At 45.7% G+C, this 27,952-nt stretch overlaps 2 protein-coding genes across 3 annotated transcripts in view; both read left to right on the forward strand.

Annotated features, from left to right (window-relative positions):
* IL4R (interleukin 4 receptor) overlaps positions 1–15,917 on the forward strand; it is a 32,351-nt gene extending 16,434 nt beyond the window's left edge. Inside the window, exons 5-9 of the mRNA XM_070760966.1 lie at positions 3,780–3,930; positions 11,166–11,268; positions 12,046–12,124; positions 12,215–12,255; positions 12,416–15,917. Coding sequence (XP_070617067.1) covers positions 3,780–3,930; positions 11,166–11,268; positions 12,046–12,124; positions 12,215–12,255; positions 12,416–13,286 — 1,245 coding nt within the window. The 3' untranslated portion in view covers positions 13,287–15,917. The remainder of the gene's footprint in view (positions 1–3,779; positions 3,931–11,165; positions 11,269–12,045; positions 12,125–12,214; positions 12,256–12,415) is intronic.
* Positions 15,918–23,003: 7,086 nt separating this feature from the next.
* The window catches only part of IL21R (interleukin 21 receptor), a 29,790-nt gene continuing 24,841 nt past the window's right edge, over positions 23,004–27,952 (forward strand). For both annotated transcript variants that reach the window (XM_070760957.1, XM_070760958.1), the window contains exon 1: positions 23,004–23,086. The gene's annotated coding sequence lies outside the window, so the exon portion shown is untranslated. The remainder of the gene's footprint in view (positions 23,087–27,952) is intronic.

Here is a 27,952-nt window from a genome sequence, read left to right on the forward strand (position 1 = left end):
AACCTGGGGGTCGGGACCCCTTTGGGGGTCAAATGACTATTTCACAGGGGTCGCCTAAGACCATGGGAAAACACAAATTCCCCATGGTGTTAGGAACTAAAGCTTCTATTCTGGTGCCTTGGAACATATTTTTACAATCCGACCAATCAGGCGTTTACAGTCTTCGGAAAGGGGCGGCATACAAATCTAATAAATAATAATAATAATAATTATTATTATTATTATTATTATTATTATTATTATTATTATTATTATTATTACAGTGGGGGTGTCCCTCTGAGCTTCCTGCCAATCAGCTTAAAGCTCTGTTGGGAGAATTGGCGCTGGACTTATGGTTGGGGATCACCACAACATGAGGAACTGGATTAAGGGGTCGCGGCATTAAAAAGGTTGAGAACCACTGCTCTAGATGTAACCTTGAGCTAGCAGGAGCTTTATTATTTATTTATTGATTTATTAGATTCGTGTGCCACCCCTCTCCGTAGACTCGGGGCGGCTAACAACAGTAATAAACAGCATGTAACAAATCTAATGTTTAAAATGATTAAAAAACCCTTATTAAAACCAAACATACACACAAACATACCATGCATAAATTGTATAGGCCAGTGGTCCCCAACCTTTTTTCCACCAGGGACCAGTTTCAGCAAGACAATTTTTCTATGGCCCGGTGGGGGCGGAAAGGGGGTTTAGCTTATCGTTCCATTGTCTCTCTCTCCCCCCCTTTTTAATTTTGCGGGGGAGTTGAGGTGACAGAGGGAGGAAGGGTAGGAGGGGGCGGTTTCCTGTCTCTTTCCCCTCCTGTTCACTCGGGACCGCCGTTTGCCTTTCAGCAGTTCCAGAGGACACACACACCCCATTCCAGCTGGGATTGCAGCAAGGAATCCCAGAGCAGGGGGAGGTGCCTCCAGGGACACAGTCACCTTCCTTTGCGATCGCTGCCTGCTTGGAGCGCCCACCAGTGCCAGGTCTGGTAATTTTCTTGCAGCAAGGAATCCTTCCAAAAGAAAATTACCAGAGCTGGTGGTGGGGGTTTCATGGTCACACACACACCCCTGGCTTCGCTCCCACCCAGGACCCCGGGAATAGGGTGGGGGAGCCTAGCAAAAAAAGAGCTGCACAATGCCAAAGCCTTTTCGTTTGAGCTGCAGGCAGAGCGAGGGCTTTGCAAGGGCTTCGCAAGGAGGAAATAGACCACTTTCGACGAGAGAAGAAAGACAGGAAAGGAAGAAAGCAAGCAAGCAAAGGTTTTCTCAGCCCGAGGCAAATGGCGGTCCCAAGTGAACGTGAGGGGAAAGAGACAGGAAACAGCTTGGCACTTGCCGGCTCCACAGCAGCTGCTGACTCCGCGGACCGGTGCAACATGCCTTGCAGCCCGGTACTGGTCCGCGGACCGGCGGTTGGGGACCCCTGGTATAGGCCTAGGGGGAAAAGGGTAGTTCAGGTCCCCCAAGCCTGATGACAGAGGTGGGTTTTAAGGAGGTTACGAAAGGCAAGTAGGGTGGGGGCAATTCTGATCTCTGGGGGGAGCTGGTTCCAGAGGGTCGGGACCGCCACAGAGAAGGCTTTTCCCCTGGGTCCCGCCAGACGACATTGGGTGGCAGCTGGCAGGGAGAGTTCACCTGCTTCTATATTAGGCCAGAGACGGTCTGTCCTTTGCAAAGGAAGCAGGCTCAGGTAGATCAAGGTGGGATGTTCTTGCAATGGCTACATGGGCTGAGGATGCTGCTATTCAGTAACATAATTAAGAGCCCTTGCAGAAACGTAGGCAGGGCTGGGGAACGTTTCAGATCATTTTTAAAAGCTAAGAAAATGTTAAGAAACCATAAACGTTGTAGATGTACAAGATAATAAAACTCCATTGTCTGCCGGATCCCAGAAGCCCACAGGGCCTTCCCTTCTTCTGCCCCTGGCCGAGGCCCCGTAGCTCCTGCAGCAGTCCCTCAATGTGGCCCTTTCCTTGGCCTGCTCAGCATTTAGGAGAAGCAGGAAGAAAGGGGCCGCTTCAGGATCCAGGCTGTGCATTGGGTGAGAGCCACCTAAGACCTTAGACCAGCTCAAGGGATCTGTTCCAGAGGAAAACAGAGGCTGCTTGGATTGATAATCTTGTGGTCTGATTGGGCTCGATCCCTCCTCCTTCTTGGATCCCAGTGGGAAGCTCTGTCTCAGCTTATATACTGTATATGGATGTATGTATATATATATATATGTCACATGTTTTTTTGCTGAATTTGAAAATTAAGGGAGACTATGATAGATCTATTTCGGCCTTATTTTGGCCTCATCAGCTAGCCATACCCACTGGGACTTGAACCTGCAACCTTTGCCTTGTAAGGCAGAGAATTATCCTCTAGGCTACAGGATCCAATCCCTTCAGCTCTGCACCAGGGAAGGGTTACATATTTTTGTGTCGAATCACCCTGGTGTATTGAAGGAACATCACAGCTCCTTATTTGCCTCTCGGCCCAACCCAGGGCCATTTCCAAGGCAGTTAATTTTATTGATAGCCGACAATTCTATCTATATATGTCACATGTTTTTGCTGAACTTGTAAATTAAGGGAGACTAGGATAGATCTATTTTGGCCTTATTTTGGCCTTATCAGCTAGCCATACCCTCAACAGGACTTGAACTTGCAACCTTTGCCTTGTAAGGCAGGGAATTATCGTCTAGGCTACAGTATCCAATCCCTTCAGCTCTGTACCAGGGAAGGGTTACATGTTTTTTGTGTCGAATCACCCTGGTATATTGAAGGAACATCACAGCTCCTTTTTTGCCTCTCGGCCCATATATATATATTATAATATATATATTATAATATCTATCTATCTATCTATCTATCTATCTATCTATCTATCTATCTATCTATCTATCTATTTTTATGTTGCCCTTCTCCTTAGACTCAGAGAGGCTTACAACATGTTAGCAATAGCACTTTTTTTAAATAAAGCCAGCCTATTGACCCCACAATCCGGGTCCTCATTTTACCCACCTCGGAAGGATGGAAGGCTGAGTCCACCTGGATCCGGTGGTGAGATTTGAACCACTGACCTACAGATCCACAGTCAGCTTCAATGGCCTACAGTACAGCACTCTACCTGTTGCGCCACCCTGGCTCATATTATATGTATATGTACATGTAAGTCTAGGCATCTTCACGCTGTTGTCTTCAGCTTTGTGTTCAAGCGAACAAAGCCGAACACAACAATCTGAAGATGACCAGTGGGACCTCATCAAAACGTCGCCAGGAGTCTATCAAACTTTCATGGGAAAAAACCCAAATATGCCTAGAATTACATGTACATACATATATACATACATGCATACATACATATATATTTCTATGCCGCCCAACTCCCTAGGGACTCAGGGCAGCTCACAACAAAAACAAACATGGATTAATAAACCATTTCAGTTTAAAATAATTGCAGCCGTCCATCCATTCATGGGCCGACCTTGCTGGTAACCCCTACACCCCCATCCACCACCTAGGTCAATGCTCCAGGCCTGTTGGAAAAGCCAGATCTTCAGGACTTTCTGGAAGGCCAGTAAGGTGGGGGCAGTGCGGATCTCAGAAGGTAGCTGGTTCCAGAGAGTTGGGGCCACCACAGAGAAGGCTCTCTCCCGAATCCTTCCAACTGTTGTCTTGCACCCAAGTTTCAGCCTTCTTTGCCAAGTTAACAGGTCTTGCCTGCTTCCCTCACTCTCTTGTTGTTGCTTTTCTTCCCCCCCCCCATCCCTCCCTCTCTCTGGGCTGACTTGTCTTTTCCCCTCCCCAGAAAATTATTGTTCCGGAGGACTCGTCCCGTCACACGATCTTTGCAGACAAGCTCCGCCCAGACTCCACCTACGAAGCGAGTGTGCGCTATCAGCTGAAACTCTGGGGGAAAATCTGGAGTGAGTGGAGTGCCCCTTGTGAGTGGCACAATGGTGAGTGTGCTGAAGGCCGCTTCTGCTCTCGGGAGGCTCCCCCCCCCCCCGGGTCCCCCGAGGAGGGCAGGACAACCTTGGGACACTCCGGTTGAAAACGGAGGAGGTCCCTGGGCATTGGCTGCGTTACAGCTGTTCTGAATTGCCTGCCCATCATCAACACTTCAGCAGTGGCTTCCCAGGGGAAGGTCTCTATTTCCAGCTATGCATTCTGTTAAGTAGATATTATAATGCTGCATTTATTTATTTATTTACTTACTAACTAACTTATTTATTTACTTACGTACTCTTACTTACTTACTTACGTACTTACTTATTTATTTATTTACTTACTTGCTTACTAATGTATTTATTTACTTACTTACTAACTTATTTATTTACTTACTTACCTACTTACTAATTTATTTACTTACTTATTTATTTACTTACTAACTAACTTATTTATTTACTTACGTACTCTTACTTACTTACGTACTTATTTATTTACTTACTTACTAATGTATTTATTTACTTACTTACTAACTTATTTATTTACTTACTTATCTACTTACTAATTTATTTATTTACTTACTTATTTATTTACTTACTAACTAACTTATTTATTTACTTACGTACTCTTACTTACTTACTTACTAACGTATTTATTTACTTACTTACTAACTTATTTATTTACTTACTTACCTACTTACTAATTTATTTATTTATTTACTTACTTACTTATTTATTTACTTACTAACGTATTTATTTATTTACTTACCTACTTACTAACTTATTTATTTATTTACTTACTTACTTACTAACTAAGTTATTTATTTATTTACTTACCTACTTACTAACTTATTTATTTATTTACTTACTTACTAACTAAGTTATTTATTTATTTACTTACTTACTAACTTATTTACTTACTTACTTACTTGTTTACTTACTTACTTATTTGATTTATATGCCGTCCCTCTCCGAGATATGACAAGGATTGAATCATAGAGGATGAAAATCAGCTTGCCAATTTCTCACAGTCATGCAGTGTCCGGCAAAGAGTGCTAGCAACACAGAAATCAGGTTTTAGGGGAGCATTTTTGAGCACCCCAGCTCTAAGACAGCGTCCATGAAGCAACGTTGAAACCCCACCCAGAATTTCCCCCAATCCTTTGCTTTTATATTTGCTGGGAGTGTCAGCAAACCCCCTAGAGTTAAAGCTGCAAAACTTATTTCCTTTTACCATAGAAGTGTTGTTGTCTTTTCAATAACCTCCTGTATCTCGCATCTAAGAGTGGCTCATCCCCTGTAATGTCTTCCTCATCCTCCAACTGGGACCACTCCCCCATTGTCACATCAGCCCCCTCTAGTGGTTCCTCAGGTTCATTCAGGTCGCTTCCCCCCACACTCTCGCTCTCTGCTTAATCTGTCAACCCCCCTGGCCCAGGGTATCCAGAGGGGCCTGGCTCATCTGTCGTGACCAGAGGTGGACAAGGAGCACTCACAACAGGAGCATTGAAGAGATTTTTTTGTAGTGTATAATTTCTGTTCGGCAAAGAATTTTTCCAAGGTTAATTAACAACGTTTTCTTCAAGGATGCAGGTTTAGATTCTTCCCATTCAGGTGGCTTAATTTCCCCTTAATTTATTACATACCTTCAAGGACTTAATCTATTGCTTTCATTGTATTGTAAAAAATGCAATCTTGTCTACAGTATACAGTGATACCTTGTCTTACAAACTTAATTGGTTCCGGGACGAGGTTCTTAAGGTGAAAAGTTTGTAAGACGAAACAATGTTTCCCATAGGAATCAATGGAAAAGCGATTAATGCGTGCAAGCCCAAAATTCACCCCTTTTGCCAGCCGAAGCGACCGTTTTTGCACTGCTGGGATTCCCCTGAGGCTCCCCTCCATGGGAAACCCCACCTCCGGACCTCTGTGTTTTTGCGATGCTGTGATTTCACTGAGGCTCCCCTCGCTGGGAAACCCCACCTCCGGACTTCCGTTGCCAGCGAATCACCCATTTTTTTTGCACTGCAGGGATTCCCCTGCAGCATCACAAAAACACGGAAGTCTGGTGGTGGGGTTTCCCATGGAGGGGAGCCTCAGGGGAATCCCAGGAGCAATAACGGGTGCTTTGCTGGCAATGGAAGTCTGGAGGCAGGGCATCCCAGCGGCGGCGGTGGGTTTGTAAGGTGAAAATAGTTTGTAAGAAGAGGCAAAAAAATCTTAAACTTTGGGTTTGTATCTCGAAAAGTTTGTATGATGAGGCGTTTGTAAGATGAGGTATCACTGTATAACTAGAAACCGAAGAATTATAGCCTAAGAAGAATTAATTAATCGCTAAATGTTTTAGGTATGTTAGGCTAGTAATAAGACAGAAACGGCAACATTTTGCTAAAGGAAGCAATCCGATACTTTTTAAAAGCCAATTTATAATTCTTTGGCAGCAAAATTTGCACTGCTGCAACAGTAGCCGGCCAAGTCTGGAAACACACAAGTAATAGAAGACAAGAGTTTTGGTGAAGACATAAAGCAATGCCCATTAGAAGTGATGAGACAAAGGAAGGAGAGACCACATGGAGATCACCAGTCCTGTAAAGGAAGCCTTTTTCTCCTGCCTGTGGAAATGCAGGGCTTGACAAGGCCAGGCTCCGAGGATGGAATCCTGAGTTTTTTAAAAAAAAGGGAGATTATGATCCCGCTATATAGAGCGCTGGTGAGACCACATTTGGAATACTGTGTTCAGTTCTGGAGACCTCACCTACAAAAAGATATTGACAAAATTGAACGGGTCCAAAGACGGGCTACAAGAATGGTGGAAGGTCTTAAGCATAAAACGTATCAGGAAAGACTTCATGAACTCAATCTGTATAGTCTGGAGGACAGAGGGAAAAGGGGGGACATGATTGAAACGTTTAAATATGTTAAAGGGTTAAATAAAGTCCAGGAGGGAAGTGTTTTTAATAGGAAAGTGAACACAAGAACAAGGGGACACAATCTGAGGTTAGTTGGGGGAAAGATCAAAAGCAACATGAGAAAATATTATTTTACTGAAAGAGTAGTAGATCCTTAGAACAAACTTCCAGCAGACGTGGTAGATAAATCCACAGTAACTGAATTTAAACATGCCTGCGATAAACATATATCCATCCTAAGATAAAATACAGAAAATAGTATAAGGGCAGACTAGATGGACCAGGAGGTCTTTTTCTGCCGTCAGACTTCTATGTTTCTATGTTTCTATCTCACAATATACTAAGTCCCCTTCATCTCAGGAGATGGATGATGCTTTAGAAGAATGCAGAAATGGGTTTGCACCCAAAATCAGGAACTGGAGGAGCACTAGATTGTGGCAACCCCTCTTCCTGTCTCAGGCAAGAAATGAAGCAATATTGTGGTGGGGCTGTCCGTCTGGCACTCTGGCCCCAGTCCTTTCTCCCTTTCACTTTCAGTCCTTGCTGGAGCCTTGGCCCTTCACTCCATCGCCTTCCTCTTGGTGCAAGAAGTAACTAGAGGTATAGCATAGCTAGAGATATAACAAGCAGGAAGAGGGAGATTGTGATCCCGCTATATAGAGCGCTGGTGAGACCTCATTTGGAATAATACTGTGTCCAGTTCTGGAGACCTCACCTATAAAAAGAGATGGATCAAATTGAACGGGTCCAAACAGGGCTACAAAAATGGTGGAAGATCTTAAGCATAAAACTTATCAGGAAAGACTTCATGAACTCAATCTGTATAATCTGGAGGACAGAAGGGAAAGTGGGGACGTGATCAAAACATTTAAATATGTGAAAGCGTTAAATAACGTTCAGGAGGGAAGTGTTTTCAATAGGAAAGTGAATCCAAGAACAAGGGGGCACAATCTGAGGTTAGTTGGAGGAAAGATCAGAAGTAACGTGAGAAAATATTATTTGACTGAAAGAGGAGTAGATGCTTGGAACAAACTTCCAGCAAACGTGGTTGGTAAATCCGCTGTAACTGAATTTAAACATGCCTGGGATAAACATATATCCATCCTAAGATAAAATACAGGAAATAGTATAAGGGCAGACGAGATGGACCAGGAGGTCTTTTTTTGCCGTCAATCTTCTATGTTTCTAAGAAATGCCTGGGATCCTGGGGAGCAGCATTTGTGCAACGGGAACAGCGCCTTCAAATGCCTGGGAGCTCTTCTGTCTCTCTGGACTGAGATGGTGCTCCCTTGCAGCCGTTCAGCTTAGCCCAGTGGTGGCGAACCTATGGCAAGGGTGCCACAGGTGGCACATGGAGCCATAGCTGCTGGCACGTGAGCTGTTGCCCTAGCTCAGCTCCAACGTGAATGTGTGTGCTGGCCAGCTGATTTTTGGCTCACACAGAGGCTCGGGGAGGGCGTTTTTGGCTTCCAGAGAACCTCCGAGGTGGGGGGGGCACGGGAGGGCATTTTAACCCTTCCCCGGCTCCAAGGAAGCCTTTGGAGCCTGGAGAGGGTGAAACACGAGCCTACTGGGCCTACCAGAAATTGGGAAACAGGCCGTCTCCAACCTCCAGAGGGCCTCTTGGGGGGGGGGGCTTTTTTCAACCTAGGTATTGAATTATGGGTGTGGGCACTCGCACATGCGCAATAGCATGCGCCCACGGTCTTTCGGCACCCAAGAAATAATAATAATAATAATAATAATAATAATAATAATAATAATAATAATAATAATAATAATAATCTCATACACATACTCAGCTGCTGCAAAAAGATTGCACAGACTGACTACAAGCATAGACATGATGCTGTGGCACAGATGATCTACAGGAACTTGTGCCGGAACTACCATTTACCAGGGGCAAAGAACTGGTGGGATCATAAGCCCGAAAAAGTGGTCAAAAATGAGCAAGCAAAACTACTGTGGGACGTCTGACTTCAGACTGACCGAATTCTGAAGCGTAACACACCAGACATCCTGATTGTGGAGAAAAAGAAAGTATGGATCATTGACATCGCAATCCCAGGAGACAGCAGAATTGAGGAGAAGCAGCTAGAGAAATTAGTGAAATACGAAGATCTGAAAATTGAGCTGCAACGACTCTGGCATAAACCAGTGAAAGTGGTCCCAGTGGTACTTGGCACGCTGGACACAGTGCCAAAGTATCTCAGTGGACATTTGAAAACCATTGGAATTGACAAAATCTCCATCTGTCAATTGCAAAAGGCTGCTTTACTGGGATCGGCAAACATAATTCGCCACTACATCACGCAGTCCTAGGTGCTTGGGAAGCACCCGACTGGTGATGAAATACGAAATCCAGCATAGTGATCTCGTTTGCTGTGTTGTACTGACATAATAATAATAATAATAATAATAATAATAATAATAATAATAATAATTTTTTAAAAAATCAGATTTGTATGTCGCCCCTCTCCGTAAACTCGGGGCGGCTCACAACAAAATAGTGACAGTGTAACAAATCTAATATTAAAAACATTCTAAAACCCAATATTGGAACCATACAACACAATCATACCATGCGTAAACTGCGTAAGTCTGGGGGGTATCTCAGTTCCCCCATGCCTGGCGACATAAGTGGGTTTTGAGTAACTTACGAAAGGCAAGGAGAGTGGGGGCAGTCCTAATCTCCGAGGGGAGTTTATTCGAGAGGACCGGGGCCGCCACAGGGAAGGCTCTTCCCCTGGGACCCGCCAGATGACATTGTTTAGTCGACGGGACCCAGAGAAGGCCAACTTTGTGGGACCTTATTGGCCACTGGGATTCGTGCGGCAGAAGACAGTCCCGAAGGTATTCTGGTCCGATGCCATGTAGGGCTTTATAGGTCATTACCAGAGTAGAAACCTGGTCCTTCCTGGGGAAATCAAATTTCTTCTTCAGACCCCTTTAGAGATCCTTCATCCAAATCAAACAATAGGCTGCAAAGATCATTTAAAGTTTGGGTAGTTTTAACCCTCTTTTAACTTTTGAACACAAGCTGTTCCACTGGTTAATTTCTCCTTAGTTCCAGGCTGCTTCTCTCCTTGATTAGTTTCCATTCATTGTTTTCTTTTCCTGCCTTCTTTGGTGCTTTGGAAAATAGGTGGAGCCCCTCTACTTTGGGGCAGCCCCTCAATTATTGGAACGCTGCTATCACGTTACCCATCTTTTTTTTTCTTTTTTTAAAACAATATATCAGTTATTTACATAAAAAAATCAAACAAACAAAATAGCAAAATACAAAAATAGGCAAACAGGGAGGAAAAAGAAAAGAGAAAAAAAAATAAGAGAGAGATGCGAGAGAGAAAAGTAAATGGGGCTACCTTTGAAAAGTGTTCGGAAACTTCAGATCGTGCAAAATGCAGCTGCAAGAGCAGTCATGGGCTTCTCTAAGTATGCCCATGTTTCACCAACACTCCGCAGTCTGCATTGGTTGCCGATCAACTTCCGGTCACAATTCAAAGTGTTGGTTATGACCTTTAAAGCCCTTCATGGCACTGGACCAGAATATCTCCGAGACCGCCTCCTGCCGCACAAATCCCAGCGACCGATTAGGTCCCACAGAGTGGGCCTTCTCCGGGTCCCATCAACTAAACAATGTCAGTTGGCGGGCCCCAGGGGAAGAGCCTTCTCTGTGGCGGCCCCGGCCCTCTGGAACCAACTCCCCCCGGAGATTAGAACTGCCCCTACCCTCCTTGCCTTTTGTAAGCTCCTTAAGACCCACCTTTGTCATCAGGCATGGGGGAACTGAGACATCTCCCCCGGGCATATACAATTTATGCATGGTATGTTTGTATGTATGTGTGTTTAGAAAATGGGGTCTTTTAAATATTTTTAAACAGTAATTTAGATTTGTTGTAAATTGTTTTCACTTTGTTGTGAGCCGCCCCGAGTCTGCGGAGAGGGGCGGTGTACAAATCTAAATAATAAATAAATAAATAAATGAATGAATGAATGAATGAATGAATGAATGAATGAATGAATGAATGAGGGAGAGAAAAGAAAAAAAGGAGGGGGCGAAGGAAAAAAGAGAAGAGGAGAAGACTCCGAGATTGAGAGGCGGGGGAGTTATTGAGTGGGGCTGTCCTGGCACGCCTTGGGGAAAAGTGGGGGGAGAGGGGGAGAGAGAGAGAGACCTAGTGGTGCTTCTCACCCAAACCTCCTCCACTTTCTTCATGGGAACATACCTTTATGCTCGGCCCAAATTCTCTCCAGCTCAGCCACTTGGGCAGTCCTGGGTTGGTGTCGATTTTCATTGTTTCTCTTCTTGTAAGTAACCGTTTCCTTCCTTTGCAGATTTTGAACCCAGCTCTAAAAAGATCTCCTGGAAATACGTGGTTTGCTTATGCGTGATCACCACCATCTGTCTCATTGTCTTCTGCTACCTCTTTTTCCTCTGGTGGGTTTCATTTATTGCTTAGCTTGCTTGGTTGTTTTATAAACCGCCTCAGTTTGTTTTATAATCTGTGACTCTCAACTTTTAAATCAAAGAAACAAGTAGGAAACAGCAAAAAATATTACTGTATTACTACAGGGTGCGTCCCAAAAGTAATACAATTTTTTTTAAAAAGTAATTTATTGAACAGATTTGCACAAACACTTAAAATTCTTCAAAGTACTGTCCTTGGGTCTCTACACATTTTTTCCAGTGACTCTGCCATGACCGGTACTTGCCCTGGAAGGCGTCTTTGGGGATCTCTCGCAAGGTCTTCGTCACGGCTGATTGGATCTCTTCTATAGACGAAAACGTGCCTTGCCACAACACGCTACGAGTCCGCGGGTTCCTGGCCAAACACCAGGTGCCAACGTTGCCCCCCCCCATAGTCCTGATGTCGCTCCAGCAGACTTCTTTTTGTTCCCAGCCCTGAAAGAAACCCGTTTTTTTGTCCATAGAAGAGATCCAATCAGCCATGATGAAGACCTTGCGAGAGTTCCCCAAAGACGCCTTCCAGGGCGAATACCGGTCATGACAGAGTCACTGAAAAAAATGTGTAGAGGCCCAAGGACAGTACTTTGAAGAATTTTAAGTATTTGTGCAAATCTGTTCAATAAATTAATTTTTTTTAAAAAAATTGCACTACTACCGGCTGCATTACCGGGTTGGGGTCTCAAAGCCTGGGCCGTTTTCCTGTCTGTCTTCACATAATGGAAGTGAGTTCTTTTTCTTGCTTTGCAGGATGAAGAAGAAATGGTGGGACGTGATCCCCAGTCCCCGCAAGAGCAAAATGGCAGAAGAGATCACAGCGGGGAAATGGGTAGGCTTCCCCCGGGGGGCTCCTGGGTGGGGAGGGGGAGCAGGGCCCCTTCCATGCAAACCCCTTCAAACCTCTTCCTGCTTCTTTCAGTTTCGGATTTTCGGCAAGATGGAGACGGTTCCCTGCAGACGGTACGTAGAGCAGAGGGCAGGGCCGGCCGGGGCTGCTGCTCTAGCGCTGTGTCCTCAGAGCCAAGGGAGGCGGGAGGCCAGTGAGCAATGGCTCCTCCCCTGGAGCTCCTGCCAATCCGCTGATCCTGGCGCCTTTTCCTTCCTGACATGCCGACTGCAGGCCGTTCCCGAGCAAAGCGGGTGCCGATCTCCCTCACCAGCCCCTAAGCGTGAACCGGGAGCCCTTTCTGATCCCCGAAGAAGTCTCCCTGAGCGAAGGCTCCCTAACCACAGACGGCAGCGCCAGAGGGCTCAAACCAGGAAGTCCGGAGGAAGAGGCTGAGGAAAAGGCGGAGCAAGCCCCCCACGAAGGAGCAGTGGCCGGCCTTTTCAGGGACCTCCTGCAGGGCACCCTCGGCGTGGGGGATCCGGGGGCCCCGGCAACCTCCGGCCAAAGCTGGTTCACTCCGGAGAAACCCGTCCTCCTGCAGGGTTTCTGCCAGCCGGCTTACCAGGCCTGCCGAGTGGAGCCGGAGGGCTTTGGGCTGGAGCCGCCATTGCCAGGGCCAGGCCCCTACGCTCCCGAAGGACACTCTGGCTGGCTGCCCGGGCCGGAGAGCTCACCATCGGATTCCTCCTGCACTGCCCTCCCTCCGGCAGAGACCGGCCCTGCTGCCCCCTCAGGCTACAAGTCCTTCAGCAGCCTAGAAGCTCAGCCGGTGAGCAGCGTCTGCCCCGCCTGGAGTCCGTGGCCTTGTCTTGCCCAGGAAGGCCAAAGCCAGCAGGCCTGGGGCAGCACCGGGCCCGGCCTTCTACCCCTCTCGGGCACTTCCGGAGGCTTCCCAGCCGGCCCAGAGGCCTTTTCCCATTACGGAGCAGCTGCACCAGGAATGTGGCTGTTTGCTGGCCAGCAAGGAGAGGCCTTGAAAGGTGGCGGAGGGCCCGAGGGCCTGCCTGATCCAAAGGCCGCTTTCTTCTCCAGCTACCGGGCCTTCAGCAGTGCCCTGCAGGGCGGCCTGGCCTCCCCGGAGTTATCCGTGGAGCCCGTCTAGGAGCCTTGAAGAGAGGCTTCTCGGGAGCAAGGAGAGATCGTGTTTGCCCTCGGAGACAACCAGACGTTGCACCTTTTCAGATAAAAGCAGGTTAAGGCCACTGCTGAAAAGCCATTTTCCCCACTTCACAATTTGTAGCTTTGTGTGGACAGTCAACAGGGGCTGTGGGTGGTGGGTCAGGCAGCCCACATCGCGGGGTCCATCTGCCCCGGCTTTCACCCCTTCCCAATTTCAGGTCTTCCTAGAGCAGTGACGCCGAACCTTTTCTTCCTCGGGTGCCAAACGAGCACATCGTATTGCACATACCCACACCCATCATTCAATCCCTGGAGAGGGCAAAAGCAGCTTCCCCCTCTCCCTGGAAGCCCTCCGGAGGCCGGAAGCAGCCTGTTTCCCAACTTCTGGTGGGCCCAGTAGGCTCATGTTTCATCCTCCCCAGGTTCAAACACCCTCCCCCCTCCCGTAGGCTCTCTGGAAGCCAAAAACGCCCTTCCAGAGCCTCTGTGCAAGCCCAAAATCAGCTGGCCGGCACACACAAGTACATTGAAGCAGAGCTAGGGCAACATGCCAGCAGATATGGCTCTACGTGGCGCCTGTGGCACCCGCACCATAGTTTCACCATCACTGTCCTAGAGCCATGGCTGCAGAAGAGGGCCTGGGAGATGCCCCTTGCTCTGGAAAGCGGCTGCTCTGGGCCCCTTGCCCGACCCTTCCCCACTCTCCTCCCCCTTCCCAAATCTCAGCTGTGAGTTGAATCTCCAAGACCTTCATCCGCCCCAGTTGGCCTCCCTTCCTCTCCCTGCAGCTGGAGATCCACAGGCCACAGCTAGGAGGGAAGGGCGGTCGGGAGCGAGGGCCTCGCCTGGAGGAGGGAAGCAAGCTGGGGGCCCTCTCAGATAGAAACATAGAAGATTGATGGCAGAAAAAGACCTCCTGGTCCATCTAGTCTGCCCTTATGCTATTTCCTGTATTTTATCTTAGGATGGATATGTGTTTATCCCAGGCATGTTTCAATTCAGATCCTGTGGATTTACCAACCACGTATGCTGGAAGTTTGTTTCAAGCATCTACTACTCTACTAGATCTGTTACGCAGCTTGGTAGGAGGAGTGCCGCGCGCCTCAGGGCTTCACCTTCCCTACCTGAAGGACAGGTGAGGTGCTGCCCAGGGACTAGAGAACCCACCCACGCACCCACTGCAGAGCCACGAGGCCTTTGAACGCCCTCCAGACCCACGCACACACTCCCATTACCTCTGTCCCAAACTGGTTCCCAGTTTGCTTCCAGGTTCAATTCAAGGTGCTGGTTTTTATCTTTCAAGCCCTTCAGGGGACCAGGTTGTGAAAGGAACCCCCTGGCCCCAATGGGACTAGCCGCCCCCCCCCTCCCTTGGGCAGACGGGGCTTGCTGCAGACCCCCCCCCCATGGGCCAAGGGGCTTCAGCCAGCGGGGCCCTTCCTGCCATGGCCCCCACACGCCCCCCCTCGAGGTGAGACCCGTCCCCATCCACCAGTCCTGCCAGTGTAGCCTTACTCCCAGCCTGGCTCTTCGGGTTAGCTTGAGGCCCCCATGGAGATGGCTGGTGGGTGGGAAGAAGACCCCCACCCTCCAAGCGCTCTTGGTTTTCAGCCTTTTCCTATTTCTGGTTAATACTTTTATATGACTTTATTGCATTGCAAGTTGCCCAGAGTCTCTTTTGGGAGAGAGAGATGGGTAGCATAAATTAAATAAATATTTTTTTAAATAAATAATTTTTATTAAACGTGTTATGTTAAAAAATATTTTTACAATCTGCTTTTTAGACAATTATCCCACATTCATGCTTCTTATTCATTTGTCCCTCTTTTCAACGTATAATACACATATAATATTTACACATAATAAATACAGTAATCCCTCGCTGCTTCGTGGTTCATCTTTCGTGGATTTGCTACTTCACGGGTTTTCAAAGGGGGCTTAAATCCATTAATTAAATTAAAATTTTAAATCCATTAAAAATTCATAAAATTCTTCTACAGTACTACTGTACTCTTAAAGAAACTGGTAGGATATCACATGTAGTTCCAGCTGAGAAACATTATAGAATGACTGTTTAATGCAAAGGGTGGGTTTTAAAAGTCCAAATACTCGTTAAATACATAAAAACGTATCTTTCCTCTACTTCACAGAAATTCGTTTTTCCCGGTTGGTCTTGGAACACATCCCCCGTGAAAAATGAGGGATTACTGTACATATTAGCCCATTAGTTCATCCTTACATCTTTCTAATGTGTCTATCATATAATAAGTGATACAAGGATTCCATTTTTAGCATTTATTAACATCACTACATTCCTACTGTTATACCTTCCTAAATTTTGTCATTCCTAACCTATGCTTTTATTATCTAACCATTTATACCAATCATCCCATGTTTAACAGTATTCTGATTCCCTTCCATCGTTTATTGCTTTAGTAAGCCTATCCATCTCTGCACACTGTAAAATTTTATTAATCACACAATCTTCTGTTGGTATATTATTATTTTTCCACATCTGAGCAAATGTTTTCCTTGCTGCTATAATAATATGTAGAAGTAAGTATTGCATTTCCTTTGAATATCCCTAATAAAAATAATTCCAGGTTCATTTCTATATGTTGTTGTTATTTGTTATTTCTTCAATCCATTTCCTTATCCTTTGCCGGTACTTCTTTGCCTTGTGGCAGGCCCACCACATATGGTAGTATGTTCCTGGGTTTGTTTATTTATTTATTCTATTTTTTTATGCCGTCCTTTTGTGTCTACACTTCCAACATTCTGGTGAGGCATCAGCATACATTTCTGCAATCCTTACTGGTGGGAGATGTCATCTGTGAAGCATTTTATGATGGTTTCTTTAAATGCGACGGATTTCATCATTTTATAAATTTTGCTCCAGACCTCCTCCCATTTTTCCAAGGCTAAGTTATATACCCAAAATTTTGGGCCCATTTTATCATCTTCCAAGATTCGCCCACGTTTCCTCAACACTCCGTGGCTTGCATTGGCTGCCGATCAGTTTCCGGTCACAATTCAAAGTGTTGGTCATGACCTTTAAAGCCCTACATGGCATTGGACCAGATTACCTCCGGAACTGCCTGCTACCGCACGAATCCCAGCAATCAATAAGGTCCCACAGAGTTGGCCTTCTCTGGGTCCCGTCGACTAAACAATGTTGTTTGGCGGGCCCCAGGAGACGAGCCTTCTCTGTGGCGGCCCCAGCCCTCTGGAACCAACTCCCCCACCCTCCCTGTCTTTCGTAAACTACTCAAGACTCATTTATACCGCCAGGCATGGGGGAGTTGAGATAGCCCTTCCCCCTAGGCCATTACAAGTTATGCATGGTATGTTTGTGTGTATGTTTGGTTTTATAATAGAGGTTTTAGTTGTTTTTTATTATTGGATTGTACATGTTGTTTTTATTATTGTTAGCCGCCCCGTGTGTACGGAGAGGGGCGGCATACAAATCCAATAAATTATTATTATTATTATTATTATTATTATTATTATTATTATTATTATTATCATCATCATCATCATCATCATCACTTCTTTTGCAACCTCTTCTTCCATCTTATAGCTCAATAAATAATTGTAACATTTTGTAATCATCCTCCAGTCCCAACATAATTTTATCTAATTCACTTTTCCGTATTGTTCTGCATCTTTTTTATGTCTAAATTTAAATGTAATAAATAAATAAATAACTGAATAAACAAGCCCTTTTGCAGCCCTGACATTGTAAAAGTTGGGGCCATGCGGTAGACTGTTCCAACTTCACCCGTGGTTGAAATGCATGATGTATGACTACTCCCACACACGCATACCACTTGGCCGACATCTTTGGGCGTTCCCAACAGGGAAGTGGGGGCAGCAGAAAGGCTGAGGTGGCGCATGCGAGGCAGCTCTCGTGGGCTAAGCGGAGTTGCCCCCTGGGATGCTTGGGGGGCAGGAGCTGGTGGGCCTCTTGGCAAGCCAGATTTGGTGCTGGTGGTAGAAGAGAGTTCGAGTTTCAAGTTTTATTGGATTTATATGCCGCCCCTCTCTGAAAACTCGGGGCGGTTAACAACAATCATAAACAATATAAATAATAATCCAATACTAAAAGCGAATTAAAACCCCTTAATATATAAAACCAAACATACATACAGACATACCATGCATACAATTGTAATGGCCTAGGGGGAGAAGAAGTCTTAATTCCCCCATGCCTGGCGGCAGAGGTGGGTTTTAAGGAGCTTACGAAAAGCAAGGAGGGTGGGAGCAATTCTAATCTCTGGGGGGAGTTGGTTCCAGAGGGTCGGGGCCGCCACAGAGAAGGCTCTTCCCCTGGGTCCCGCCAAACGGCATTGTTAGTTGACGGGACCCAGAGAAGGCCCACTCTGTGGGACCTAACTGGCCGCTGGTATTCGTGCGGCAGAAGGCGGTCCCGGAGGTAATCTGGTCCGGTGCCATGAAGGGCTTTATAGGTCATAACCAACACTTTGAATTGTGACCGGAAACTGATCAGCAACCAATGCAGACTGCGGGGTGTTGGTGTGACATGGGCATGCTTGGGCACTGGGTCCTGTGTTACAAGCCCCCCAGCCAGGGTGGAGACAGAACGATGCCCTTGCCTCTCTAAAAGGGAGAACGATGAAGTTCTGGAGGATGGTGGTTATTGAAACGGATGTCCATGTGCCACCTCTATGTTGGTTGATTAGTTGACAGGACCCGGAGAAGGCCAACTCTGCCGCACGAATCCCAGCGACCAATTAGGTCCCACAGAGTTGGCCTTCTCCAGGTCCCGTCGATTAAACAATGTTGGCTGGCGGGTCCCAGGGGAAGAGCCTTCTCTGTGGCGGCCCCGACTCTCTGGAACCAGCTCCCCCTGGAGATTAGAACTGCCCCCACCCTCTTTGCTTTCCGTAAACTCCTTAAAACTCACCTCTGCCATCAGATATGGGGGAATTGAGGCATCCCCCCCCCCGGGCCTATACAATTTATGTATGGTATGTTTGTGTGTATGTCTGCTTTAATAATGGGGTTTTTAAAATGTTTTTTAAATTTATTACATTTGTTATGAATTGTTTTATTGTATGCTGTGAGCCGCCCTGAGTCTACAGAGAGGGTTGGCATACAAATCTAATAAATAAATAAATAACTCTGTGGGACCTAATCGGACCATGTTGCCTCCATGGGGCTGATCTGCCCCATTCATTCTTGCAGAAGGAGCACTCTGTGGCCAAAGAATCCCAGCTGGCAAGCTCTGGGAGGGGGGCCTTTTCTGCCATGGCCCCTCCCTCGTTTGGGCCTCTCGCTGCCACAGAAGGGTGTTCCATTTATATTTCTGCAAGTGTAACATTCTAACGTGGGGCTCCTGAAACAGCAAAGCCCAGAAGAGGAAGCCGGGCCAGCCAATCAGCGAACAGGATGTGCACCTTTGCACAATATGCAGTTGGGAAGGGTTTATATCAGCCTGTCTGCAGTTCTGCCTGCTTACCCATCGACCCTGCACGGCGTAGGTAGGCAGGGATGGCCAAATGCAGTTGCAGGCGACTAAACCGTCCTTCAGAGAGAAGAAGAGAAGCCTTCCTACCTACCGCTTGTCTACTTCTTTCCTAGATTTAACTAATTCCTGTTAATTTTAATCTTTTTATCTTTGTACCTGCGCTGAAGTCTTAAAATTAAGGGAGACTAGGATGGTACCATTTCGGCCTTATTCTGGCCTCATCAGCTAGCCACACCCTTCCTTATTGGGATTCGATCTGGCAGCTTCTGCCTTGTAAGGCAGAGAATTAACAGTTGAGCCACCAGACCTGATCCCTCCAGCTCTGTACCAGGGAGGGGCTATATATGTTTTTTTTTTAATGTTGGATCACCCCGGTATATTGAAGGAACGTCACAGCTCCTTTTTGCCTCTAGGCCCAACCCAGGACCATTTCAAGGCAGTTAATTTATTCATAGCCGACAACTATATTCTGTATGTATCAAATGTTTTTAGCTGAAATTTTAAAATTAAGGGAGACTAGGATGGCACCATTTCGGCCTTGTTCTGGCCTCATCAGCTAGCCACACCCTTCCTTACTGGGATTTGATCTGGCAGCTTCTGCCTTGTAAGGCAGAGAATTAACAGTTGAGCCACCAGACCTGATCCCTCCAGCTATATATATTTAATAATCGATAAATCAATAAACCAAAACAAGTGTGGGCTAGAAGCCACAGCCACCTGGACCAATAATGCCTGGAAATAGTGTAGGCTGCACACCCCTGCTGCCTCTCCTGGGGCCTGACTCCAAATGGTTAGGAAAACTCTAGAGAAAGTGCAAAAGAGAGCAACCAGGATGATCAGGGACTGGAAACTAAAACATGCAAAGAGCGGTTACAGGAACTGGGCATGGCCAGTCTGGTGATGTTGTGGTTAGCTCTGGCCCAGCTCCTGCCCCAAGGACTGTGGATGTGGGGGAGACATCCACATGCTGCAGGCCTGTTTTGCCCCCGGTGGAATCTGTGATGAAGACTCCTCTGACCAAGAAGACATGAGTGACAGGGAGGAGGAGAGTGGGGCAGACAGCTCAGAAGGAGATCAATTCTCTAGCTCCTCCTTGGATTCAGAACAAGAGTTAATGATACAGCCACACATGCAGAGAGCGATGCATAGGCAACAACAACTGAGAGATTATTATCAAAGAAAATGAGGCCACCTGTGGTTGGGTGGGGCTGTGGTAATTAGTGAGGCTGTTATAAATAGCAGCCTGTGGGTTTGGCCATTGTGGAGGATTATCTGATCGTTGTGTTTCGTGACTGCTTTACTGACTTTGACCTTTTGTGTGCTGATTTTTCCCCACTTGGAAACTAAACCAGAGCAAAGTGTGTTTCACTTTGTGAAAGAAGAAGGACTGTGAATTGCCTCACAGCTGCAAGATAAGTATCACAGAACTGATAAGGGACTTGTACAAATTACCAGTTTGTTTGGAGACGAGTGCTCTTTGCTATACCAAAAGAGGGCTTAGTTTAAGTGAATTTTCGTTATAAAGAACATTGTTTTGAATTTTCAAACGTGTGTGTGTGTGAAATTTGTACCTGTGAATTTTTGGGAGGATTCTACCAGAGAGCCCGACAGAACAGGTGAAGAGAAGGACCAGGGGAGACATGAATAGAATAGAATAGAATAGAATAGAATTTTATTGGCCAAGTGTGATTGGACACACAAGGAATTTGTCTTGGTGCAGATGCTCTCAACGTACATAAAAGAAAAGGATACATTTGTCAAGAATCATGTGCTACTACTCTTTCAGTAAAATAATATTTTCTCAAAAGCAACGTGAGAAAATATTATTTTACTGAAAGAGTAGTAGATCCTTGGAACAAACTTCCAGCAGACGTGGTCGGTAAATCCACAGCAACTGATTTTAAACATGCCTGGGATAAACATATATCCATCCTAAGATAAAATACAGAAAATAGTGTAAGGGCAGACTAGATGGATCATGAGGTCTTTTTCTGCCGTCAGCCTTCTATGTTTCTATGTACAACACTTAATGATTGTCATAGGGGTCAAATAAGCAATGAAGAAATAATCAATATTAATAAAAATCTTAGGATACAAGCAATAAGTTACAGTCATACAGTCCTAAGTGGGAGGAAATGGGTGATAGGAACGATGAGAAAAAACTAGTAGAAATAGTAGTGCAGACTTAGTAAATAGTTTGACAGTGTTGAGGGAATTATTTGTTTAGTAGAGTGATGGCGTCCAGGGAAAAAAATGTTCTTGTGTCTAGTTGTCTTGGTGTGCAGTGCTCTGTAGCGATGTTTTGAGGGTAGGAGTTGAAACAGTTTATGTCCAGGATGCGAGGGGTCAATCAATATTTTCACCGCCCTCTTTTTGACTCGTGCAGTATACAGGTCCTCAATGGAAGGCATGTTGGCAGCAATTGTTTTTTCCACAGTTCTGATTCTCCTGTGAAGTCTGTGTTGGTCCTGTTGGGTTGCAGCACCTGAAGGCCAGACAAGGAATAACGGATGGAAGCTGACCAAGGAGAGATTCAACCTGGAAACAAGGAGGAACTTTTTGACAGTGAGAACAATCAATCAGTGGAACAGAAGTTGCTTGTGGAGGTTGTGAGCACTCCAACACTTGAGACTTTCAAGGGGAGATGGGACGGCCATTTGTCTGAAATGGTGTAAGGACTCCTGCCTGAGCAGGGGGTTGGACTAGATGACCTACAAGGTCCCTTCCAACCAATGATGGGCTACCCAAATTTTTACTACCACACTATGGGCATGGCTAATGCATTTTGTTTCAACATCTTTCAATGCAAATTGGGTGCTCTGGGGTGGAGCTCCAAATTTTGCTACTGGAACTGCGTTCCTGACTGTTCCTGTAGGAGCCCATCACTGCTTCCAACTCTAGTAAATGTTCTGTCGGGCTCTCTGGTAGACTCCTCCCAAAAATTCACAGGTACAAATTTCAGAGACACACACATTTGAAAATTCAAAACAATGTTCTTTATAATGAAAATTCACTTAAACCAAGCCCTCTTTTGCTATAGCAAAGAGCACTCGTCTCCAAACAAACTGGTAATTTGTACAAGTCCCTTATCAGTTCTGTGATACTTAGCTTGCAGCTGGGAGGCAATTCACAGCCCTTCTTCTTTCACAAAGTGAAACACACTTTGCCCTGGTTTAGTTTCAAAGCGGGGAAAAATCAGCACACAAAAAGTCAAAGTCGGTAAAGCAGTCACGAAACACAACGATCAGATAATCCTCCACAATGGCCAAACCCACAGGCTGCTCTTTATAGCAGCCTCACTAATCACCACAGCCCCACCCAACCACAGGTGGCCTCATTTTCTTTGATAATAATCTCTCAGTTGTTGTTGCCTATGCATCGCTCTCTGCATGCATGGCTGTATCATTAACTCTTGTTCTGAATCCAAGGAGGAGCTAGATAATTGATCTCCTTCTGAGCTGTCTGCCACACTCTCCTCCTCCCTGTCACTCATGTCTTCTTGGTCAGAGGAGCCTTCATCATCAGATTCCACCGGGGGGCAAACCAGGCCTGCAGCATGTGGATGTCTCCCCCACATCCACAGTCCTTGGGGCAGGAGCTGGGCCAGAGCTAATCACAACAGTAAATAAATAAAATAAAACCACCCATTCCTTTCCCCTGGCCCTTTGGTATTTCGCAGAAGGAGAGGCGACTCTCTCTCTTGCCTGTGATTCTCCTAAACAAGCCCCTGGTCAGCCCTGATCCCTCGGCTGAAGGAGGCCCCTTTGGTACTCCATGCCGGGTCCCACACTACATTGGCTGTGAGGGCTGAATCCCCGGGCAGGGTGGAAATCCCCAGCTCCTTCTCAGAAGCAGCTCATGAGGCACGCCATGACCTTTCGGGCAACGGATCTTCCCAGCTGCGGTTGGGGACAGCTAAGCTCTGGCTGTTTCCCAGCCTGGTTCACCTTTAGGCCTGCATTCAATGTCCCCACTACCCATAGAGAAGGCAATAACACCGACTCTGCCTCTGAAAGGAAGGATGCCGACCACAGCCTTCCTCTGCAGCTGGGATCCCTGAGCTGCTTAGCTCTTAGCGGAGGGCAGGCGGTGGTCCTGGGATGCCATTCTGCATCTGAAGACACCGCCTGGGTCTCTAAGGTGGCTCAGACGTTGGGCTCCCCCTCACTCACCACTTCCTTTTCCGCTGTGGGGCAGGCAGCTCTGGTCTCAGGCAGTGACTCACTGACTTCGGGAGGTATGAGCTACGTGAGCTGGCTGGAAGGCATGGACGCATAAGGGGAAGGCAAACGGTAATGCTGTGGGCTGGGGAGAGGCTGGGAGGAAGGGTCTCTCTCTCCTGGACTTCCATGTTGGCTTCTGCTCTGTCCAGGTGAATGCTGGGCACGGCGGATGGGCAGCAACGGCCACTCATGGAGACCTCCAACCAGGACTCTGATGGGGGCCTTCAGGTGTCCGCTGCCCAGGGGTGGGGGGGGAACACAATGGGGTAGCAAAAATGGAGCTCCACTTCAAAGCACCCAATTTGCACTGAAAGATTTATTTTATTTATTTATTTTTTCCAATACAAATTGAAAGTTAAGGAGAATAAAAACGTGTAGTAGTAAATATCAGGGAAGGGAGAGAAGAAGAGATATGAGAATAGAATACATCAATGAAGAGTAGAGGAAGGACATATGGATGGGAGAAAAGATATATAAAATATAGGAGAGACAATTGGACAGGGGACGGAAGGCACACTAGTGCACTTATGCTCGCCCCTTACTGACCTCTAAGGAATCTGGAGAAGTCAACCGTGGATAGTCTAAGGGAAAAATGTTGGGGGTTGACACCACGGAGTCTGGTAATGAGTTCCATGCTTCAACAACTCGATTGCTAAAGTCATATTTTTTACAGTCAAGTTTGGAGCAGTTGATATTAAGTTTGAACCTGTTGCGTGCTCTTGTGTTATTGCGGTTGAAGCTGAAGTAGTTGAAGATGTTGAAGGAAAATGCATAAGCCCTTCACTGCCACTGCCATATTCCAGAGGGATGGAGTAGGGGAGCGGTCAGGCTGACCCTCTGCCCTGGGAGAGCCAGTGTGCAAATTTGAGTGTCTCTGGAAAGAGAGGTCAGCCAAAAAACCCCACTCCTCAATTTCTTTTAAAAAAAATATCTTTATTGAATATTTACATTTAAAAACAAAAACAGGGACAAAGAAAACATACAAACAAAAAATAACATACAGAAACATACAAATTTATACTTGTATATAGGTTGTATATAGTAACCTATATAGGTTACTTTGGTATCAGAACTTTAGCATCTAACAATTAAGATATATGCCTATTCATGTTTTAATCTATTTCCTTTTCTGATTTTATTGTAAATTACGCTTTTTAGATTACTTTTAGATCTCTTTTTATGTGTTTCTTTTTCTGGGTTGCATTGTTTCCCATTACTGTGAATTGATATTTAGGTAGGCATCAATAAGTGAGTTTAGCCACAGTTTCTCCACGTGTTTAATTGATCATAGTTAAAAGGATGTATGAGATTACTCTTTGCTTTTATTAGTTTTCTTTTTGAAGTGTGTACAATGTTAAAGTTGTTAAAGTTTCAAATAATGTTTAAAAAAAAAACACTCCTCAATTTCGGGGCCAAGAAATGCACAGTAAAATGTCTGCTAGCGGAAGAGGGACGCGGGATTAAACTAGCTAGCGAGGGAGACTGGCATCTCCACGTTGAGTTGGGTGATCCATCAATCCTCCTGACGTTGTTTGTTTGTTTGTTTGTTTGTTTGTTTATTTGTTTATTTGTTTATTTGTTTATTTGTTTATTTGTTTATTTGTTTATTTGTTTATTTGTTTATTCGTTTATTCATTTATTCATTTATTCATTTATTCATTTATTCATTTATTCATTTATTTATTCATTCATTCAGTCAGTCAGTCAGTCAGTCAGTCAGTCAGTCAGTCAGTCAGTCAGTCAGTCAGTCAGTCCAATACACAAGAGGTCAACCGTGGACAGTCTAAGGGTAAAATGTTGGGGGTTAGGGGATGATACTACGGAGTCCGGTAATGAGTTCCACGCTTCAACAACCCGATTACTAAAGTCATATTTTTTACAGTCAAGTTTAGAGCGGTTAATGTTAAGCTTGAATCTGTTGTGTGCTCTTGTGTTGTTGTGGTTGAAGCTGAAGTAGTCTTTGACAGGCAGGACATTGCAACATATGATCTTGTGGGCAATACTTAGATCATGTTTAAGGCGTCGTAGTTCTAAGCTTTCAAGACCCAGGATTGTAAATCTAGTTTCATAGGGTATTCTGTTTCGAGTGGAGGAGTGAAGGGCTCTTCTTGTGAAGTATCTTTGGACATTTTCAAGGGTGTTAATGTCTGAGATGCGATATGGGTTCTTATGTGATGTGGGTCTTAGAAGGCAAGGGATTTTGATCAAGCTGTGCTGGGGGACCTGAGTGTGAGCCCAGAGTTAGTGAAGCCAAGTGAGTGGACATCTGGGGAAGTTTGCTGAGCTCTTGCCGTATCCTGGCAAGTAACAGTGGGATGAAAACTCAAGACAGGAGTGCCTGGGATAGGGAATAGGGGGAGAAGGCAGGGCAGCCTCTCCCAAATCCACCCTCTGGCCACAAGACCCCTCTGGCCGGTCTACAGAGTGTCGCTTAGAGCAGTGTTTCCCAACCTTGGCCACTTGAAGATATTTGAACTTCAACTCCCAGAATTCCCCAGCCAGCACTTGCTCTGGGCTCTGTGGCTTAGAGCAAAGGTTGTGGATGCTTCAGGAAGACCTGGGCAGAATAAATTCCCTGCTATCCTTTTGGGCAACTTTAAAGCTGCAAAGTTTTTTTCAGGCTTATATGGAAGTCTGAAAAAAGATTGATTTATTGTGATCGACTGCCATTGAGTCAGCCTTGCCTTCTCTCTTAGTTGACCCCACAGGTAGATATTTCATACAGGAGGATTTGACCCCAACGGTCTTTCAAGTCTTCTAATGGTGCCTCTATGGCCACTGTAACTGAGCCCCCAATCCACCCTGCTGCCAGTCATCGTCTTCTCTTTCCCAGCACTGTAGCCTTTACCATGTTGTTGTGGTTAAGTTTTGGCCCAGCTCCTGCCCCAAGGACTGTGGATGTGGGGGAGACATCCACATGCTGCAGGCCTGTTTTGCCCCTGGTGGAATCTGCTGATGAAGGCTCCTCTCACCAAGAAGACATGAGTGACAGGGAGGAGGAGAGTGTGGCAGACAGCTCAGAAGGAGATCAATTATCTAGCTCCTCCTTGGATTCAGAACAAGAGTTAATGATACAGCCACGCATGCGGAGAGCGATGCATAGGCAACAACAACTGAGAGATTATTATCAAAGAAAATGAGGCCACCTGTGGTTGGGTGGGGCTGCGGTAATTAGTGAGGCTGCTATAAATAGCAGCCTGTGGGTTTGGTCATTGTGGAGGATTATCTGATCGTTGTGTTTCGTGACTGCTTTGCTGACTTTGACCTTTGTGTGCTGATTTTTCCCCGCTTTGAAACTAAACCAGAGCAAAGTGTGTTTCACTTTGTGAAAGAAAAAGGACTGTGAAATGCCTCACAGCTGCAAGCTAAGTATCTCAGAACTGATAAGGGACTTGTACAAATTACCAGTTTGTTTTGTAGACGAGTGCTCTTTGCTATACAAAAAGAGTGCTCCGTTTACTTGCATTTTCGGTATAAAGAACTTTGTTGAATTTTCAAACGTGTGTGTGTCTGAAATTTTATCTTTGCATTTTGGGGAGGATTCTACCAGAGAGCTCGACAGAACACCATGTATTGGCTCTGGGAACTGGGAGTTGGTGGCCCTATTTTACAATAGTCTCCTCCTCCTCCTTTAGGGCCAATTCCAGGCTCTCCCTAGGTCCCACCGTTGATGCCATGGAACTCTGCCTCCTCTTTCCTCTTGTTCTAACATGAAACTGGTGGGTGAGGTCCTGCATGGCAGTTTCAGCTTCGGGCTAAGCTTAGCAGGCCCTTCTCCAAGCCACCAAAGTTGAGGATATGCCAACGCTGCCTCTTATTCCAAATAATTCTAAAAATGCAAACCTTCTCATTGGCTGGAGATGACAGCATCAGTTCGTTTTATTTAGGTTTCATCCCAGTGCCTAGAGGTCATGTGTGGTTTGCTGGAGAGGACTCAATCTTCCCAAGACCCGGTGGCCAGAGATATTAAGGCACCTAGATATGGCACCTCTTATCTTTAACCTTGGAGAGCGTTGAACCTCCCAATTGAGTATGTTAAAGGGTTAAATAAGGTTCAGGAGGGAAGTGTTTTTAATAGGAATGTGAACCCAAGGACAAGGGAGCACAATCTGAAGTTAGTAGGGGGAAAGATCAAAAGCAACATGAGAAAATATTATTTTACTGAAAGAGTAGTAGATGCTTGGAACAAACTTCCAGCAGACGTGGTTAGTAAATCCACAGCAACTGAATTTCAACATGCCTGGGATAAACATCCTAAGATCAAACATCCTAAGATAAACATCCTAAGATAAAATACAGGAAGTAGTATAAGGGCAGACTAGACGGACCAGGAGGTCTTTTTCTACCATCAATCTTCTATGTTTCTAAGTAGTGATGGGCAACCTTGAGGGTGTTCCTGGTCAATGAGCAGGGGCCAGCTGTGGCCAGGAAGTATGCAGCGTGCCTGGTGAGCCAGTTGTGCCCCCTTTTAGATCAGGAGGTACTGCACTCTATGGGGAGTTGTCTTCGGAGGCCACTCGAGAACTTCAGTTGGTGCATTGGTGGGCACTCGGCATGTGGCTCGTTTGCTTTGGGACTTGAACTGTTTTCCAGATCATTTCCGGGTAGGGTTCCTGGTTAAAGTCCTATGTGGCACAAATCCTGGGCATTTGGGGGCTAGGTTTTTAAAAAAAATATTATTATTATTATTATTATTATTATTATTATTATTATTATTTATTAGATTTGTATGCTGCCCCTCTCCGTAGACTCGGGGCGGCTTACAACAGTGGTAAAAACAATATATAATGACAAATCTAATAGTTAGAATCTAAAATAACAATAATACATTTAAAAAGTTTAAAAAACAAGAAACCCCAAAATATAAAAACATACGTACAGTCATATCATGGCCAAAAACTACATAGGCAGGGGGAGATGTTTCAGTTCCCCCAC

This window comes from Erythrolamprus reginae, chromosome 9, assembly GCF_031021105.1.
Source record: "Erythrolamprus reginae isolate rEryReg1 chromosome 9, rEryReg1.hap1, whole genome shotgun sequence".
In the NCBI taxonomy this organism is placed as follows: domain Eukaryota; kingdom Metazoa; phylum Chordata; class Lepidosauria; order Squamata; family Dipsadidae; genus Erythrolamprus; species Erythrolamprus reginae.